This window comes from Podospora pseudoanserina, chromosome 1 (assembly GCF_035222485.1).
Source record: "Podospora pseudoanserina strain CBS 124.78 chromosome 1, whole genome shotgun sequence".
Taxonomy (NCBI): Eukaryota; Fungi; Ascomycota; class Sordariomycetes; order Sordariales; family Podosporaceae; genus Podospora; species Podospora pseudoanserina.
Window position 1 is genome coordinate 7,849,861 of NC_085920.1, and position 19,345 is coordinate 7,869,205.

The 19,345-nt window shown below is 51.1% G+C and overlaps 3 protein-coding genes across 3 annotated transcripts; 2 read left to right on the forward strand and 1 right to left on the reverse strand.

The window, feature by feature from the left end:
* Nucleotides 1-3,284: 3,284 nt before the first annotated feature.
* QC764_0025720 (uncharacterized protein) lies at nucleotides 3,285-6,332 on the forward strand (the record flags this gene model as incomplete). Its single annotated transcript, XM_062940116.1, is given in 4 exon segments — nucleotides 3,285-3,706; nucleotides 3,725-4,859; nucleotides 5,112-5,288; nucleotides 6,045-6,332. 4 exon segments carry the CDS (start codon nucleotides 3,285-3,287, stop codon nucleotides 6,330-6,332), a joined length of 2,022 nt encoding a protein of 673 aa, XP_062806548.1.
* A 3,797-nt stretch (nucleotides 6,333-10,129) lies between these two features.
* On the reverse strand, nucleotides 10,130-12,008 carry RCO1_1 (transcriptional regulatory protein rco1). The gene is made up of 3 exons (XM_062943434.1): nucleotides 11,635-12,008; nucleotides 10,945-11,583; nucleotides 10,130-10,883 (listed from the first exon to the last, which is right to left on the reverse strand). Exons 1-3 carry the CDS (start codon nucleotides 11,818-11,820, stop codon nucleotides 10,233-10,235), a joined length of 1,476 nt encoding a protein of 491 aa, XP_062806549.1. The 5' UTR covers nucleotides 11,821-12,008; the 3' UTR covers nucleotides 10,130-10,232.
* Nucleotides 12,009-14,937: 2,929 nt separating this feature from the next.
* Nucleotides 14,938-19,017, forward strand: AOX1 (Alternative oxidase, mitochondrial precursor). Its single transcript, XM_062943435.1, has 9 exons — nucleotides 14,938-15,813; nucleotides 16,040-16,265; nucleotides 16,328-16,621; nucleotides 16,683-16,841; nucleotides 16,894-17,152; nucleotides 17,211-17,457; nucleotides 17,526-17,638; nucleotides 17,701-17,835; nucleotides 17,891-19,017. Exons 1-9 carry the CDS (start codon nucleotides 15,740-15,742, stop codon nucleotides 18,394-18,396), a joined length of 2,013 nt encoding a protein of 670 aa, XP_062806550.1. The 5' UTR covers nucleotides 14,938-15,739; the 3' UTR covers nucleotides 18,397-19,017.
* The last annotated feature ends 328 nt before the right edge of the window (nucleotides 19,018-19,345 follow it).

The following is a 19,345-nucleotide window of genomic DNA, read 5'->3' on the forward strand; positions in this document are numbered from 1 at the left end:
GCAAAACGCTATCTTTCATTCGTCTCCTTCCTTGATTCTTATATGGGCGTATCCGACTGGCATATTGTCACACGGCATATATATAACCAGCCGTATTACGGCCTAACAGCTATCTACCTGCATAATTATGGTTAGAATTGAGGCGGACAATTAAATGCCTCGCTGCTGCTAAAAGGAATGATACTGGCTATAGGGTACGAGGAAGGACTCGGCTACTGCATGAGGCTACTAGGGCACGGATTTCAAAAGGATGGATAAATACGCGTCCTCAAAACCTGTTTGTATCTCTAGACTTTCCTCACTAAGGACTTCGAGGCCATTGAAGATTATTAGCTAAATTAAACTACTGTTCCAAGCCCTGATTATTAGCCCTTATCACAACCGTTAAGTGGACTGGATACGATTAACCCACCGAGGTGCCTGTAGACCACTTGGAACATGCAAAAGCAGTTGTCCGGAATTTCTACCGCCGCTACCCTGTAGAAGCAAGGAAGTCGAGTGCCGAGAGTTATTTCCGGCATGCTGGGCTGACTACCAAGGAGCCGTGAGAACAATCATTTATTAGACTAAAAAGCAGTTCTACTCTAACTATACTCCCGTATATCCGTTGGTCCAAGTCTCAATATCTCGAATAAACCGCCGTTTAACACTACTTTTCACACCCTTCTGAATATAGAATTCTACATCCTGGTCCTCAAACACCAACTCGAGGACAAGGCCATCGGCCAAGGTCAGGTGACAGCCTTTCTTGTATTCCATCTAAAGAGTCCTATTAGTGAGTTGGGAATATTGCCAGTCGGTGTAATTCTTGACAGTAACGTTACGAGGCCCTGGAACTTGGAGCTGCACAGAAGGCCTCGAGAGTTCCGCTTCTAAAGACTTCGGTGTTGACTAACCAGCTGAGACGTGACTAAGCAGGACGTTAGTGATGTTGAGAGGTAGGTAACGCGCCACAGAAGGAGCTCTACGCTTCCACTGATGCCTTATATCCTGCTGCTCTTCACGATACAGCTGTTTACGAACGTCATTCGGAACGTCGTCATAACTCTGCAACAAGCCTCCTTCCTCCACATGCCGAATGAGCGCTTTAAGGTGGTGGGTTTTAAGCTTATAGTATCACTTTCTAATATTGTCGCGCTAGTAATAGGTTCCTAAGTTATAAGGGGGTCCAGGGCATCGTATAACATTGTACACGTCGCGCCAGATTGATGGCCGGCCTGAGGCCTCCTCTTCAGCGTCGAGGTCATCGAAGCGCTTGACAAGATCACGCTATGCAGTGGGTGACAGACACTATAACGTTGGTATCGTCTACTATGAAAGACTTATTCTGGGGTAGTTTCCTAGCTAAAAGGCTGTCCAGCTTCGGTCGTAGGATAGTGGACCAGAAAGCACTTGGTGCAAGAATAAGATTCGGTTCCGTATCTCTCGAAACCCCTTTGGTGTTTACTGTCAACCTCCAATCGATGGAGTAATGGATACAGGTAGGAGGGTGTTAGCCATATAGCGCGTCTTTCTTCCAGTCGGCTAAGCGCAGCGGCGGTAGGGGCGGAGCGTCGGTCGTATTAAAAGCATTCTCATGGAGGGAGTCATCCACATTAAATTGATCTAAAGCCGGTCTTTTTTTAATGGGTGTTAGTGTTATAATGTAGCTCAGCCCCGAAACCCATCCTCTACTGTGATTGGATCATGTCCTGCTTGGAAAGCATGCGGATGAGTTGGCCAACGGCTGCTCAGCTGAAGTCGTGGCTGCAGCATCCTCGATCACAAGCCACGAAGCATCTCTCAATCTCCTCCGCTGGCACGACACCATCGACGTCACTGACTTTCACCATCAATCATAGCGTATTTTCCACGCGGACTTTGTGATACTTCGAAGCTGACGCTGTCGCCATGTCATCGTCGCGCTTTTCGCGGCTGCTCCCCTGGTCCCGTAACCGACCGTCGTTGCCAACACCACGCCACACGACTGCACAATCCGATGTATCTCCCGAAGCATCGGTCCTACAAGTTAGGGCAAGCTCCACTGCGCCTATCGCACTCTCCGATCCCCCTACCCATGGCTTGGAGATCGTCGCGGAGGGCATCGACCCTACAGTCGAGTAGGTCGCTTCCTCTCTTATACCCTCTCCGAGAGCCTCGCGCGTCGAACACGCGGCCTCGTACGCAGGTTTCTTGTGTTTTATAATCCCCAACTAACTACTTCCCTCTCGTAGTATCGTCGCCGTCCATGGCCTTAACGGCCACCGCGATAAGACCTGGACCGCGAGCAACGGCGTCCACTGGCTCCGTGATCTCCTGCCGCAGGACATCCCACACGCCCGCATCTTCTGTTGGGGCTACGACGCCAACACCCATGCCAGCTCCCAAGTCAGCTGCCAATACCTCTACGACCATGCGCGGACGCTCATATCCGATCTATGCAGGGAGCGGAACCTGTCTGATGTAGGAGCTATATCTTGTTACTGGAGTCGGGGCAGCTTGGCTAACGAGTGTTAGTCGACGAAACGCCCGATCATATTCGTAGCGCATAGTTTGGGCGGCATTGTCGTGAAGAGCGTAGGTACCATACTCAATCTTCCTAGACCGCCGTATTGACGTATGTAGGCTCTCATTCATTCGGATGCCGCTCGACGAGGTGCGCTGGAGGAGCACCGCTCCATCAAGACCTCCACTTATGGAGTCGTCTTCATGGGCACACCGCACCAGGGCGGTAACGGCGTCCAGCTTGGGAGGCTGCTGGTGAATGTGGCGTCCCTGTTCGTGCCTGCAAACGACGGGATGCTAAGACACCTCGAACGGGACTCAGAGTGGCTCCAGCAGCAGCTGGGCCAGTACGGGCCGATCAGCGGCGATTTCGTGACGAAGTTTGCGTTCGAAGAGTACGAGACTCCGACGGCCTTTGGCCGGTCTATCATGGTACGTGGCCTTCGCCTTCTAGATGAGTGGCAGCTAACATGGAGCAGGTTGTACCCCGCGCGTCCGCGGTAGTGCCGGGCCAGGCCGATGCCGAACCGATTGTCATACACGCGGACCATAGGAACATGGTCAGATACACCTCACGCGGGGATAGCGGGTACAACACTATATCGGGACACCTCCGGATCATGGCGAGAGCTGCCCCCGAAGAGGTTCGGCGGCGCTGGGAGGCGGAGAGGAGAGTGGACGAGGGTAGGCAACCATAAAACAGAAAGCATCCTCTAGCTAGTTGCTGTAACTAATGAATTTACCTTGATGTAGCCCGTGTCGCCGTGGTGCACGGGCTGGGGGGATTGCCGACCCCGCCAATGTTATCAGAACGACCTGAAACCCCGCCGAAGCCGTTTACGACCATCCCCTTCTCGCGCGACCGCGATTTTGTCAACCGCGGAGACATTCTCGAGCAAATCGACCGGCGGTGTTCCGAGCCCGCCGCTCGCGTGGCTCTCGTCGGCTTGGGTGGTGTCGGCAAGTCACAACTGGCCATCGAATATGCTCACCGACTCGCCACTCGCCAGCCTGACGCATGGGTGTTCTGGGTCCACGCTGGAACTTACGCGCGCGTCGAAGAGGGGTTCAGGACGATTGCCGACGCTGTAAAGCTGACCGGCCGGAACCTACCGAAAGCCGACATCCTACAGCTTGTGTACAGCTGGCTGTCCAACGAACGGAACGGCAGATGGATCATGATCCTTGACAGCGCTGACGACCGCGATGTGTTCTACAACGCGAATATTGCCCACGGTACGACCAGCGGCGATGAGCGCGATAGGCGGCCGTTTGTGACATACTTACCACAGAGCCAAAACGGATCGATTATTGTCACAACACGTAACAAGGATTTAGCATTCAGACTGAGCGGGCGCCGTCAAAACATAATCGAAGTCGGACCTATGGCACAGACTGATGCCCTCACACTCCTGGAGAAGAAGTTAGGATCACCCGCGGATCTAGATGTGGCGGCCGATCTCGTACGGGCGCTCGACCTCGTTCCGTTGGCCATTAGCCAGGCTGCCGCCTACATACAGGCACGGGCGCCGCGGACCTCACCCGAGAAGTATCTAACTGAGTTCCGGAAGAGTGAGGACAGAAAGAGCAGTCTTTTACAGTACGATGCTGGGGACCTACGGCGGGATGGAGGCGCGTCGAACGCGGTTCTCACGACATGGCAGATATCCTTTGACTATATCCGGTCCAAGAGGCGCTCTGCGGCGGACCTCCTGTCGCTTATGAGCTTTTTCGACCGGCAAGGCATTCCTGGGTGGGTTCTTAAACCACCTAGAGTTACTAAGCAGGAGGTTCCAGGAAGGTGTCTAGACGAGGCCGGAGATACAGACCTTAAAAACGGCAGCAGTGCTTCAGATGGTGGTCTCACAGATGGTAGTGCAGATACTATTGATGATGAATTCGAAGATGATGTGGCGATGCTAAGAGACTACTGCCTTATAGCAACGAATGAGATGGACGAGTTTGAGATGCACGGGCTTGTGCAGTTCTCGACGAGGAAGTGGCTAGAACAATCGGGGCAGCAGGAGACGTTAAAACAAAAGTTTATCGAGCGAATGGCAGCCTTATTCCCAACTGGAGAATACAAGAACTGGGCGACTTGTCGAAATCTCTTCGCACACGTTCAAGTAGTCCTCGGTTACCGACCTAGCGAGAATAGGGAGGAAATATGGGCGACGCTGTTGTATAATGGGGGTTGGTTTGCATGGTCGCAAGGGAAATACGAGGTGGCACAGCAGATGGTAGGCAAGGCGAGAAGAGCCCGCGAGAAGAGGTTAGGAAAAGAGGATGCGGCGACTCAAGCTAGCATATCACTATTTGCTCTGGTCCTTTTAGACCGAGGCCAGTGGGAGGAGGCCGAGAAGCTATTTATGCAGGTGATAGAGACGAGCAAGACCAAGCTTGGGGCCGATCACCCTTCTACGCTAACGAGCATGGCCCACCTAGCCTCGACATTTTGGAACCAGGGCCGGTGGGAGGAGGCCGAGAAGCTATTTATGCAGGTGATAGAGACGAGCAAGACCAAGCTTGGGGCCAATCACCCTTCTACGCTAACGAGCATGGCCCACCTAGCCTCGACATTTTGGAACCAGGGCCGGTGGGAGGAGGCCGAGAAGCTATTTGTGCAGGTGATAGAGACGGGGAAGACCAAGCTTGGGGCCGATCACCCTTCTACGCTAACGAGCATAGCCAACTTAGCCTCGACATATATGAACCAGGGCCGGTGGGAGGAGGCCGAGAAGCTGTTTATGCAGGTGATGGAGACGAGCAAAACCAAGCTTGGGGCTGATCACCCTTCTACGCTGACGAGTATAGCTAACTTAGCGTCGATATACAGGAACCAGGGCCGGTGGGAGGAGGCCGAGAAGCTGGAGGTGCAGGTGGTGGAGACTTGGAAGACCAAGCTTGGGGTTGATCACCCAGATACGCTGACGAGCATGGCCAACTTAGCGTCGACATACAGGAACCAGGGCCGGTGGGAGGAGGCCGAGAAGCTGGAGGTGCAGGTAATGGAGACGAGCAAGACCAAGCTTGGGGCCGATCACCCTTCTACGCTAACGAGCATAGCCAACTTAGCGTCGACATACATGAACCAGGGCCGGTGGGAGGAGGCCGAGAAGCTGTTTATGCAGGTGATAGAGACGAGGAAGACCAAGCTTGGGGCCAATCACCCAGATACGCTAACGAGCATGGCCAACCTAGCCTCGACATACATAAACCAGGGCCGGTGGGAGGAGGCCGAGAAGCTGGAGGTGCAGGTAATGGAGACGAGCAAGACCAAGCTTGGGGCCGATCACCCTTCTACGCTAACGAGCATAGCCAACTTAGCGTCGACATACATGAACCAGGGCCGGTGGGAGGAGGCCGAGAAGCTGTTTATGCAGGTGATGGAGACGAGCAAGACCAAGCTTGGGGCCGATCACCCGGATACGCTGACGAGCATGGCCCACTTAGCCTCGACATACATGAACCAGGGCCGGTGGGAGGAGGCCGAGAAGCTGTTTGTGCAGGTGATAGAGACGAGCAAGACCAAGCTTGGGGCCAATCACCCTTTTACGCTGACGAGCATGGCCTACTTAGCCTCGACATATATGAACCAGGCCCGGTGGGAGGAGGCCGAGAAGCTATTTGTGCAGGTAATGGAGACGAGCAAGACCAAGCTTGGGGCCGATCACCCAGATACGCTGACGAGCATGGCTAACCTTGCTTTTACTTGGAAAAGTCAAGGTCGACATTCAGGCGCTTTAGCCTTAATGAAGGACTGTGCCCAGGCTCGGCAGCGACGACTTGGTGCAGAGCATCCAGACACCCTGTCGTCTTTGGCCACCGTAACCAAGTGGGGTAGCTAGAACATATTTCTTAGTTTCGTTTTTATGGTCTAACGTTACTGTATCTGGATAATGTACTTTGACTTTTGCTTTTGTGATACGAGTGTACAATTATGCAGCTACCGAGTCGTTATTATATGCACATTTCAATGGCTACATTCTTTGTCATTTACGCAACTGGTAAATACCGAAAGAGGCAGTGCTTTTGTCATCGACCGTCCCAGTTGCACCTAGTTTCGGAGCTGGCGTGTGGCTGTACAAAGTGAGCATAGATACATGGTGCCCAGCAGCCATTAAGGATGAAGCTGGCCCGTGCGGAGTTAGGACCGATGGCGTTATACCTTCCTAGTTCCTTGGCATTACCTGCTGCTCTCGCAGGCTTAGTTACTGCAGCAAAATAAATGATTATGGGAGCTGTTTCGTATAATAAAGAAGAAATGCGAGCAGCGTGTGCTGAAAAACTATGCTAATGAAATTAATACTAAGCTGCGCAGGGCGTTGCGAGATAGCAAAATTTCTTACTAAAATTATAACTTCTGAAAGAAAAAAGTCTTAATTGCCGTTTGGGAATAGGACCGTATATTAATACCTAAAAGATGGAGTCCAAATCCTATCTATTTACTATAGTATTTAGGTACCGCCTTCTGTGACGAACCCTTATCCAGAACCTCTGAAAGGGGTACTGGTTGAAGGCACTTCTGAACAATCCTGGTTCGGTACAGCTAAACAGTATACAACAATGGCTTGTCTCGATCACAATAGTCTAATACCAACGATTGTGACTTGTATTGCATACTGCGGAACCGTCTATCTACACCAGCCAGTTCCTCCGTATATATAGACCTTGGGACCCCGAAGTGCTCACCCTGCTATGGCCCCGATCACTCCTAGCACATTGCTTCCTGCAGAGTGCTCGTCGTGCTATGCCTTACATCCTGCAGAGTGCTCGTGTGTCTTGGCGCCATAGCACTTCTGGCCAGCCCCAATTGGCTGTCTCCTGACTTTCCTAATGATTGGCTGGGGACGTCCTGCGCCCCACATACTGTGCGACCTGCCGTTGGGTTAACTGTGACAACCAGGCCCCGAGGAGATTCTGATTCGTGGTTTCGGATGCCTTGAGGAGCTCATTGCTGATGTGGAGCACATCTCCTGCTGCCTTGACCAGATCAGAAAGAATTGTTGCTCCACAGCTGTGAAGCCACCGGGAAGTGTGCTCGTGTGGAGATGACTCCGAGCCTGTTGTATCAAGGAACAGGTTGATGACGGGTCTCATCGCTAGTATACTTATCCCGAGGTAACGGAGAGAGAGAAGAACCCTGAGACACGTGCTCTCCAACATCAGTGCAGTAACAGCGTCGATTGTATCGTGACAGGTCATGATCCTGAGGTTGGAAGGGAGTGTATCTTGCCATTGAGCCAATCCAAAGCAAACCTTTGTCGTTTGCTCAAGAACTTGGCTTGGTTCTGGATTCGGGTTTGAGCCAAGATTATTGTCGTAGAGGAGCTCAAGGATGTCACCCATTAGATGTCTTGCTGACCTGGCTTTAATGTTAACAGACAAGTATTAAAGCTCAAGGAAGGAAAGGTCTCTCGCATTAAAGAGTCAATATATGCTATACTTGATCTTGTCACACTGCTGGAGACGTTGCTGAATGCAATTCGTGCTCCTGGTTTGGGATTGACACGTGCCAGTGGTATGAGCGGCGGCCGGCCATATGTAACGCTCAGCCAACTGCCACGATGTTAGCTCACTGAGAAAAAAGACTTACATTGCCTGAGTCACGTACCGGTCATTCATGACACACCAATACCATTGCCTTCTTCGAATCTCAGCGTCCAACGGAGAAAGACTGTGACATCCCGTGACGTGGAGTCCCAGTTGGTACGAGCCCTTGACGGACAGGTTGTGGAATGTCCATGCAAGAGAGGAGTAACTGGCGCCTTCGAGATAGATCACCATCAACAGAAACAGTTGGACTACGCAATGTGTAAGTAGGCTCTCCGCGTTGAAGATATGGGCGAAAGAAACCGTACCTAATTCCAGAGAGGAATTACCCAGCATGTACGGTTTTACCAACTCTAGTGCTCGCTGAAAGCACATGTCTGACAGTGCAACTCGGTCTTGGGGTGGTGATCTGACACTGACCACATTGGAAGCTAGTGCGAAAACCATGTTGATAATCCCAAGCCAGGGTTTTGACAGCTTTTCTGGGCTCTCTGATTTGGCAATGAACCACATCGAACGAAATCTGTCTTCGTGAATACACAGCAGCATTAGATTGACGGTGTTGAAGTAGAGATGTAGGAGCTGCTCAGACTGTTTCAGAGCTGGGAGGACATAGACATCCACAGCCCTCTTCTCCAAAGTTTTATTTCCTCTCACGATCGGCCGACTTGATACGAATGTGCCTGAACGGGTTCGCCTAGCTTGGTGGCCCGAGGAACTGTCCCGAAAGCTGGTGGGCCCTCATAGCGCACGCATAATGAAGCGGAGAAACGCAACATTTGAAGACGGTCCTGGTAGGGAATGCTCAATCACAATGGCCCAGAACAGGACCTTTTATGGTTATTCTTACCAATGTACGTATTCCTGTTCCGCTGAATCTTCCCGAAGTGACACAGCCCCCATTCCGTCCACCACGTCACCCTCATCTTCGATAGGACTCGTCCCCGGTGTGCTCGCATCGCATTGAAGACGTCGATCGTCCAGCCTACTCGCGGAGGGTGATGTCGCCTGCAATTTTCGTTCTGTCTGCCCTTCTCCTGCAGTTCAGCAAGCTGTTGCTCCAATACACGGAGCCTCTCTTCTAGCTGGCTGACATCTTTGTCCTGAGCGGGCTTGTCAGAAGGGTCGTCGTAATCGCAGACCAATCCCACATCACTACAGGTGGAGCAAGGAAGGCGACCGTCGCATCTAGACTTGCGAGTTCTGCATGTCTTGCAGGCAACTGAGATTCTGGTGCGTTTTCGTGTTTTGGGCTAGGCTGACTGTTCTGCTTCATCCGTGACATTGAGATTACTGACTGGGGTAGTGAACCAGGGTGGCTGCGTGAGACCATTGTTGGCCATGATGTTGTTGGCGACGAGGTGAGGAAAGGTTCTTGATCCAATCAGAAGGACAGGATTAAAATGAGCAATGAGAAAGAGGAGATGTAAATAAGTTTTCCACGTGGGGTTTGATGTTACGGGGTACTTTGACTGCAAGCTCTATCGGCTCAACAGAAGGCATCCCTGCTCCACTGGCTTTCTCTCCAACCATGATCTCTAGTCGTTATTTCTCTAACAGACCTATCTAAGATAACTTCGAAAGATCAATGGCTCAACTTGAGCAAGCCCATGCTCTAGACATGCGTCGATGTGGCAGTCTTGCTGCCTTTTGGATCTCGCGGTCAGGGGTAAAAGTGGGGCATTCAGGGGTAAAAGTGGGGCATTCAGGGGTAATGTTTTCCGAGCCACACTGTACCTCCATCCAGCCCAGCACATCTTAGACAGAGTAGCTGATACAAATAAGCATATAAAATAGCTCAGGATGCTTTTTAATATATTCCAAGGCCTTTTAATAAGATCTAATGACTTCTTAAGGTATCCTGACTATCTTTCAGGGCCTAGTGACTGCTTTTACGCCCTGGTGGTTGCTTTTTACAGCCTCTTAACTGCTTTTTCAAGACTTGTTGATTATATTATGAGGCCGGATAGTTTATCACTTGAGGCCTGTTGACCATTCTTTGATGCCTGTTAAATCTCTTTTACCTTATCCGCGGCATAGTAGCATTATCCTGAATCACATGCAGTTATAGAAGCAGTTATGTCTTAACTTATTTTTGAGTATCAATCTTTGTATCCACTACATTCTATAGAGGATTCACGAATCTCTTTTACTACCTAGGCACTTCATAGGCTAAAAAGCATCTTGTTTCCACCTCATGGTTTATCATCGTCTACCCAGTTCCCATGCAACCCTTGCCTCAACCGCACGGGCAACAAGATGACAGCTTGCACTTTGGTAAAGTTTTTCGTGTCAAGCAAGTGTAGCTCACTCGACATCGTGGCGTAGTTGTTTACAAGCGCAAGCAAATACCCATCTCCTTCCTCACAAGACCCCCGACGGGGAATGAATACTGGCTCCTGAACCATGTGTGTTCGTCCAGGGAAATACACTTCCACCTTACGAGTTTGGAGGTCAAGATGTCTCACCGAGTTATACAGAGGGTATCCCCCGCCGGGCTGGTGGGTAATCCCTGGGAAGTCGGTCCCCCACGCCGGATTCAACATGTCGTAGAAGCAGTGCCTGTATAGTTGAGTGGCAAATCGGTCGTCGATTCGGTAAAACTCCGAGTTGTCCTCTTGAAGCACCTCTGGGTCGGCAAGATGGAGGTTTGAAGACTTTGGATCAATCACAAAACGCTTCAACTGGGAGACAATTGAACTTGGCTCCGGGGCATTCCACTGGGCATCCGGCCACCATAAGAAGACGTTCTTGTCACTGAGCGCAATGTCCATGACGAGATTGCCCGATGAGTCCTTGAAGGTGTTGCTAACATGGCCGGGGAATGAGTTGCGGTATTGAAACCACTGACATGGATATTAGCGACGTCCCATAACTTTGGAGAAGAAGTTTGCCAGAGTCGCTCACCTTAACATCTTCCGGCTTCGCGCCTGTTCGAGGCAAAACGCCGACATAAAACGGTGTCTCGGGGCTCCACTGCCAGTGCTCGCCACCCTGCTTCAGCCTCTCGAGATCACAAACCTGCGGCATGATGGGGAAGAGCACAAAGTTTTCAGTCACAGCAAAGTCGTGAATCATTCCCACAACTGGCGCAACGAGCCACACCACCTCGAGGAACTTGCCATCAGGAGCTACTCGGTAATAGCACACATCAGGCGGCCCATTTCCTTTGGCCTCATACCCAAAGCAAATCATCTCGCCCGTCTTGGGGTCGAACTTGGGATGGGCTGTGAACGTCAAACTGGGAAGCTGCCCATCAAAAGTGTGCAGGCCCAAGGTCTCGAGGGTTTCCGGGTCCAATGCGTACGGCGGGGCGTCTTCCTTGAGGGCGATCAGCTTGCCGTTGAAGTGGATGATGTTGGTGTTGGCTGTGGTGCGGACTTTGGACTCGACCGCATCGGTGTACTTGTTGCGGTACTTTCCCAACAGGGCCCGCTTGGCCTCGCGTTCTCGTTTCAGCTTCTCAGTCTGGACATATTTGTGCTTGAAAGAGACTTTGCCGTCTTTGATCCGGAAAGCGCTGATGGAGCCATCTCCGTTGAACCACTATAGCGGATGATGAGCTTCTTAACCTCGGGCAAAATATGGAGCACTTACTGGGTCATCTTGGATGAAAGGAGGCAGCTGGGGATCTGGCATGACACGGTAAAACGTACCGTCAATGTCATTTGGAATTGCCCCATGGGCCTCCAGGTGTGAAACCTCGCCTTCAAGGCGGCATGGCTTCATAACCCCAGAGAACTGAGGGCGATCGGGAAAGTGAGTTGGTGCTTGTGCTGCCATGACTACGGTTGTCTGAGGCGAGGTGGAAGGGTCATCGTAGGAGATCTAAATACTCTCCCGTCTTGGACGTTACCCCGACCTGGGGAGACATGAAGGCTTGCTCCCCGTTCCCCGGTTCTTCCCCGGATTTTATGCATTCGGATGTGTCGGGGGGATCCTAGCAGATCTTGGCAACCTGGAGAAAGTGGGTTTCCCTGCAATCTGGGGCTCAAAATGGATGGAGCTTGCCCGGGTGTTCCCCGATCAAACACACCTCAGATCAACAAACTGTGCTGTGGTTATGCAGACGAGCCAAATATCAAGTACAAAAGAAATGGTCGCGATACCGCGGAAATCTTCGCTCATCATGTCGTTCCGGAATCTGTCTTACTCATTTTCCCCTCCATTGCCGCCATGCCGCCAACAGTTTCTTTGACGCCTGCCATACTGAAAGCCTTTTTTGATGAAGTTGCCCTTCTTATCGGTGAGGACAATTTCTCACGAGATCACTCAAGTGGTGCCTTGACAGGTGTGGCAACTTCCCTAGCGAGACGACATCTTCCATACTTACTAGAAGAACAGGAGCTCTGGGGCAAACCACATACGGCGATGCATTCTCAAAAGCCGACACAAATCTTCCAGCGGGTGCTGTGCGACCCGAAACCGTCCAGGAAGTTCAGGAAATTGTCAAGCTCGCCAACAAGCACCAGGTCTATCTTTGGACAGTATCAAGAGGCAAGAACCTTGGCTACGGTGGTACTGGACCCGTCGTCAAAGGGACCGTGGTGCTGGACCTGCACCGCATGACCCAGATATCGAAATCAATGAGGAGTATGGCTATGCCATCTTGGAGCCTGGAGTATCATTTCTCGACCTCTATGAAGAGATCCAGAGGAGGGGACTGAAGCTTTGGCCTTCGGTTCCTGCGATCGGCTGGGGCTCCGTCGTGGGCAACACCCTCGACCGAGGATTTGGCTACACGCCCAATGGCGAGCATTCACAGTCTCAGTGCGGCATGGAGGTTGTGTTGCCAGATGGGACTCTCCTTCGCACTGGCTCTGGAGCGATGTCCGATAACGCCACGTGGGCGCTGTACAAAGGGTAAGTCTTTACATCTTAGCTAACTTATCGATTTAACAACGGGACTAATAACCTCATAATACATAGTGGTCGACCCAGCTTTCCGGTCTTAACCTTAAATAGTATAAAACTAAGTATTAGCAGAATAAAATTTCCTATAAAAATATTGAAAAGTATTTTACATATTTATTTCTTACCTATACTTATTTAACTCGCCTTAATAGAGCAGCAAATACCTTACTTTAGCATGCCAGGATAGGTAAGTCCGTGAGAGCCTCAGTCAGTCTGTGAGCTTGGAAGTGTGTGTCGTGTGGGCCCACTCACTTACCCAGGCTTCTTCCAAGCCCACATCCTTTTCCTTCGCTCCGGCTGGTGGCTGCTTGGCTACGGGACCAAATTCTCTCCTTCTTTTCTCGAGATTAGTTCGCGCCGTGATGTGCATTTTCGCTTGCGGTTCTTCTATCCACTGTTTGTGTCCGTTCGAAGCATAAGCCGGTTCTGTACGCTTATCATGTTTAGTTTGGGGCCAGTTGAAGGATTCAATGAGAGCCAGACATGGCTAAATTCAAGAGGGTGGTCTCAGCTGTGTAATAGGAGGCCTTCTGCTTTGAGCAAGACCTGCGAGACTATTGATTTTGGAGACACACTCCATGGTAGTATCAAAAGCTAGCTGTCTTGACGGAGATTTCTCGGTTTTAAGTAGTGTGTGGATGAATCGGAAGGTCTGATTCGTCAATGGGTTTTGGTTGACATTTGCGGGCACCATCTCGTGTGGATTGGTGGAAAGAGACAGAGGAGTGTGAGGGGAAGCTGCAGTCAATACCAGACTTGGACAGCCAGTGACTGCTGTGTAGGTGTCTGGAAAAGTTGGACGAGGTTGTCCATCATTTGCCGGTTCTCGGGTTCAAGACCATGTGAGGGTAAATGATGATGATTTCGGCAGGCCAAGCCGTTCATCTACCCCTCCTTCATGCACAGCATGGGCGATGTCCAGTGGCTTTGCATCCAGTCGAAGTGCCAGGTGGCAAAGCTATCATCATCGATACGAACGCCTGGACTGTTCCTCCAATCCAGCAGAGCTCTTTACTAGCTACCTGAGCTTGGCTCTGTGGATATAAGACGGACTGTAGTCAAACGTTGGCATGTGACCTTCCCTTGATGGCTAGGCAACGGTACCTAAGTACGTCTGTAGCATGAGATGTCTTAGGTACCGTATCTTGGATCAACTCGCTGATAATCACGCCTCGTTGATGGTTCGTCGAGTTTACCCCGCCTAGATGCTTTCATTGAAGTCCCCCCGCACGCACCAGACAGCATATCGTCTGCCAGAGTCAAGGTTATTGTAAGAAAATCGATTGGCATACGCTTTTCAAGGCATTACATAGTTATTTGGTTGTCTTTAACCGGCCATTGACAGTCTCTGAAGGCGCTGGCTTGCCAACTGCGGTGCCCACTTTTCAGTCCCCAGCGTGCATGCTGTGCAACAACGGGGATATTTAGATGCAGCTTCCTAATTGCTTGCCCGCTCCACGTCCCCTTCAAGCTCAGGGCGGTCCTGACGCCACCCCGTTTTCAAGGAACCCCAACCCAGTGTGGAGCAGTGATCTAGTGGCGTCTGGAGCTAAGGATTACGCTAATGTAGGTCAAGTTGGCGCTAAAAGTCCGGGGAATGTGGAGAAGGTCAACGTCACCTTGATCAACGTCTTGAACAGTGAACAGACAGGGCCAGGTTTGATGACTGAACCAGCGTCGTGTCCGACTCCAGTCAATTACAAACCGTGTGCAATAGATCGGATAAAGATGACCGGTCAAGAGACGGACGATGCAGGGCTCGTCGGCCATCCCATGACATCTCGAACTGGTAGGAGACCCCGGTGTCCAGTTGTGTGTCCCGACACGTTTCACAGCTTCTGATAACGTCCTGTTATGATTTATCTGCAGGTGGGATGCCCTCGATGCAGTCAAAACCACCAAATTAAACGAGTTCTGGTCTCCTGGTGGCCGACCACAGCTGCTGGTTGAGTGAAAGGCATGCCCACCGTAGTACTAATACACGTTCGGAAACTCTTGAGTGCGAGATGGTTGTACAGCCTGTCTTCCAGGCTTTATCACCCGTCCAAGATAGCAACTTGACTATGCAACTTGAAAGACGCGGGCTCCAATCACATTTCACCGATCGTCTCCAACCTGCAGCATCGTCTTGGACTTCAACCCTCTCTCATCCTGCAAAAGCACCATGAACTCTCGTCATAAACAAAATAATCAAGAGGGAAACATAAAATCAGGGCGTTAAAAGATAGTAAATACGCCTCTTGACCATCTTCAAAGACCTCGAGGAAATAGTTCAGGCGTGCGAAGTATCTTCAAAGGCATATGGACTATCTTTAATGCTCTTCAGCTATCTTTTAGCACCCATTGACCTTCTTCCTGTGCGTTTGATCCAAGTATCTCGCCTATCGTCCGATTATCATCGCCACCTGGGTGAGGGGTTCCCAAACCCAAATATGCATCCAAGCAACTTTAGTATCAGCAGGACTCGGCCTGGAGCAAGGATCATGCAGGTCGATGTACCCTCGGTCCTGAGGCATTGACCACTTGTAGTTGCAGGATGGGAAGTTTTGGGCGTGTCAGCCAGGTATTGAGGAGAGGGGAAAATGCAATCCCCAGGCGTCTTAATTGCCAAAAGGGGTCATAAAAGGCGGGGGTCGTTCGGCAGGTACCAAAGCACTAGTTCTGCTTCACGGGAACATAAAGAGACGGTGGTTTTCCCTCCAGTTTGTGCTTTTCATGAAGAGTTCGTCGAGCAGTCTTCCGGGACTGGGACCAAGATCATCCTCGACTTCATACTGGAAACGCCAACATGTCGCCTCTACCTGAGGAGTTTGACATTATTGTGTGTGGAGGGGGCTCGACGGGATGTGTTGTGGCGGGAAGGCAAGTCCTTTTCTTTCTCGTGCTTCTTTTTGCCGTTTTCTTTTTTTTTTTTTCCTCTTTATTTCTTCTTTTGATTCTGTCTCTTCTGTGGAACCAAAAGAACATCCTACCCACAGGGTAGGCCGGGTGGTATATGTCTCTACATCATCGTTTGGTTTTCTGAGATGCTCCAGCTCCCTTTACTTTTAGTTTACACCGTCTGCCGATAACTAATACTGTTGTCTAGATTGGCGAATCTCGACCACAATCTCAAGGTGTTGCTGATCGAGGCAGGGGAAAACAACCTCAACAATCCCTGGGTGTTCAGGCCAGGAATCTTCCCGCGGAACATGAAGTTGGACTCCAAAACGGCTACTTTCTATGAGTCTAACCCTTCACCATCACTCTCTGGTAGAGGTGCCATCGTTCCGGCAGCAAATATACTTGGAGGTGGCAGCTCTATCAATTTTATGGTAAGATAGTCTACCCAACTCCATGATGGGAGTGCTTCGCTGACGCTGTGTACCTACCCTAGATGTATACGAGAGCATCTGCCTCCGACTATGATGACTTCCAAGCCAAAGGATGGTCAGCCGAGGAACTCCTCCCTTTCATGAAGAAGTTCGAGACCTACCAGCGCGCCTCCCACAATCGTGAGACACACGGCTTTGAGGGACCAATCAAGGTCTCTTTTGGAAACTACCAGTATCCGATCAAGGACGACTTTCTTCGCGCTGCGGAGTCTCAAGGTATCCCAATCGTTGATGATCTTCAAGACCTGAAGACTGGTCATGGCGCTGAACAGTGGCTCAAGTGGATCAATCGTGATGTAAGTCTGCTGTCAGCGTCTTGGTCCCAACTCTTTATGACTGACATGGGGATCCTTGCAGACCGGCCGTCGAAGTGATGCCGCCCACGCCTACATCCACGCCACCCGTGCCGTCCACTCGAACCTGTACCTTGCTTGCAATACCAAGGTTGACAAGGTCATCATCGAGAACGGGAGGGCTGTGGCAGTTCAGACTGTTCCGACCAAGCCGTTGGGCAACGTGAGTACTTCAATCGGTCATCGACCTGTTCCGAAGCTAACCCCCCGAGCAGAGCCCAGGCACTCGTATCTTCAAGGCGCGTAAGCAGATCGTGGTGTCAGGCGGAACCATGAGTTCACCCTTGATCCTCCAGCGCTCCGGTATTGGCGACCCTGCCAAGCTCCGCGCCGCCGGCGTCAAGCCGATTGTCGATCTTCCTGGTGTTGGTCTTAATTTCCAAGATCATTACTTGACCTTCAGTCTCTATCGAGCCAAACCCGGAGTGGAGAGTTTTGATGATTTTGCCCGTGGTGATCCTGCTACTCAGAAGCGTACGCTTGTTCCCGAGACGTCGATGCTCAGTGATGACCCGGCTGACATAAAATTCAGGTGTCTTTGAGGAATGGAACCTCAAGGGAACCGGTCCCTTGGCAACCAATGGCATCGAGGCAGGGGTGAAGATCAGGCCCACGCCTGAGGAATTGAAGGAGTTTGAGTCGTGGCCAACACCGAACTTCAAGGAGGGCTGGGAGTCGTACTTCAAGAACAAACCCGACAAGCCCGTCATGCACTATTCGGTCATCGCTGGCTGGTTTGGCGACCACATGCTGGTGCCTCCTGGGAATTATTTCACAATGTCGGTGACCATTTCACTCTCGGAATCACACAGCCTCATGAGCCCAGTCTAACATGCATACCTTTTAGGTTCCACTTCCTTGAGTATCCCTTCAGTCGTGGAAAGACTCACATCACGTCTCCCGATCCGTACGCCGTCCCAGACTTTGATGCCGGATTCATGAGTGACCCTCGCGATATGGGCAAGTCCGAATCTCCAGCTCCATCTGAAGACGGATGTGCTAACATGACCGCCATGGAATAGTACCTATGGTCTGGGGCTACATAAAGTCTCGCGAGACCGCCAGACGTATGGATGCCTACGCGGGCGAGTGCCAGAGTATGCATCCCGTCTTTGACTACGACTCGGAAGCTCGCGCCCATGACCTCAACTTGGCCGGTGAGTCCAAAACCTTGAACCATCCCAGGCAAGAAAGCTGACACCCGATGACCAGACACCAACGCTTACGCGCTTCCTGGCAACATCACTGCCGGTATCCAACACGGCAGCTGGAGCGTCCCGCTCCCAGAGCCCGAAGACAAGCTCACACCGGAGAACATCAAACGCATCGTCTCCAGCAACCGCAAGGACAAGAGAAGGGAGCTCAAGTACACCAAAAAGGACATCCAAGCCATCGAAGAATGGGTCAAGCGCCACGTGGAGACCACCTGGCACTGCCTGGGCACGTGCTCCATGGCTCCCAGGGAGGGCAACAGCATCGTGAAGCATGGCGTCCTCGATGAACGCCTCAACGTCCACGGTGTCAAGGGCCTTAAAGTAGCAGACCTTTCCATCGCACCAGACAACGTGGGAGCGAATACCTTCACAGTGGCCCTTACAATTGGAGAGAAAGCGGCGGCTCTCGTGGCAGAGGATCTCGGATACTCTGGTGAGGCTCTGAAGATGAAGGTGCCGGATTATCACGCACCGGGCGAGAACCGGCTTGCCAGTCGGCTTTGAGCGTGTATCGTGCACAGGCATTTTCAGAAAAGCGTCACAGGCAACAGGACGCAAGCTGGAAAGCAATGGAGCGGAAGAGAAGGAGGGAGGGAGGTGGAAGAAGGGGCCCAGACATGAATCTCAAGATAAGTGGATCCAATCCAGGGGCTTGATAGGGGCAACACAACTCGGACACTGGGGACACTCCTTTGAGTTACGTATTCTTTTGACGGTCTTCGTGGGAAGCTTGGGTATGAGTTTCTATTTGTTTTATGGATATCAAACTTACCTGAATCTATACCTGAATGGTTACGGGATATCTTTAGCACCCCGGCCGTTCTCAGTACCGTAGGGGTCAATGGCAACCACACACACGTGCGTTTAAGGACCTGCCCTTCTCATTAAACACTCGGTAGCCAGGAATACGTGACATGATCAACCACTCAGCGGCATCAAATGGCATTTAATATGCCGAGAAGACCAGGAAACAAGCCCTCAAATGCAACTCCAAGACCTATCAACCATCTTAAGAGGCCTGTTGATATCTTAAAGGGCCTATTAACTATCTCAAGAGGGCTGCTTACTGTCTTAAAAGACCTGTTGACTACCCTAAAAGGCCAGTTTACTATTTAACGAGGCCTATTGACCATATTCCAATGCACATTCATTACCTAGCTTGCAACACATATTGAGTAATCTGGCAATGCATCTAGATTATAATAAGAGCCCGGTCGATTATGTTTCGACACATAATCACATCACATCAAGTCAATCAATCAACAAATATCAAAGAACCTTTCCCCGAGCAGGCTCCCCAAGTACTGCCAGGCTTGCTCCTAAATGTTTTTTTTCCTAGGTACCTGAAGATTTGTGACAGCTACCCGCCGAACTGGCGATGACTCCAGTACCGAAACAACATCATCACCAGCTGTGAGGAATGAGTGCCTTTACCTCGTGCTCTTTACAGACG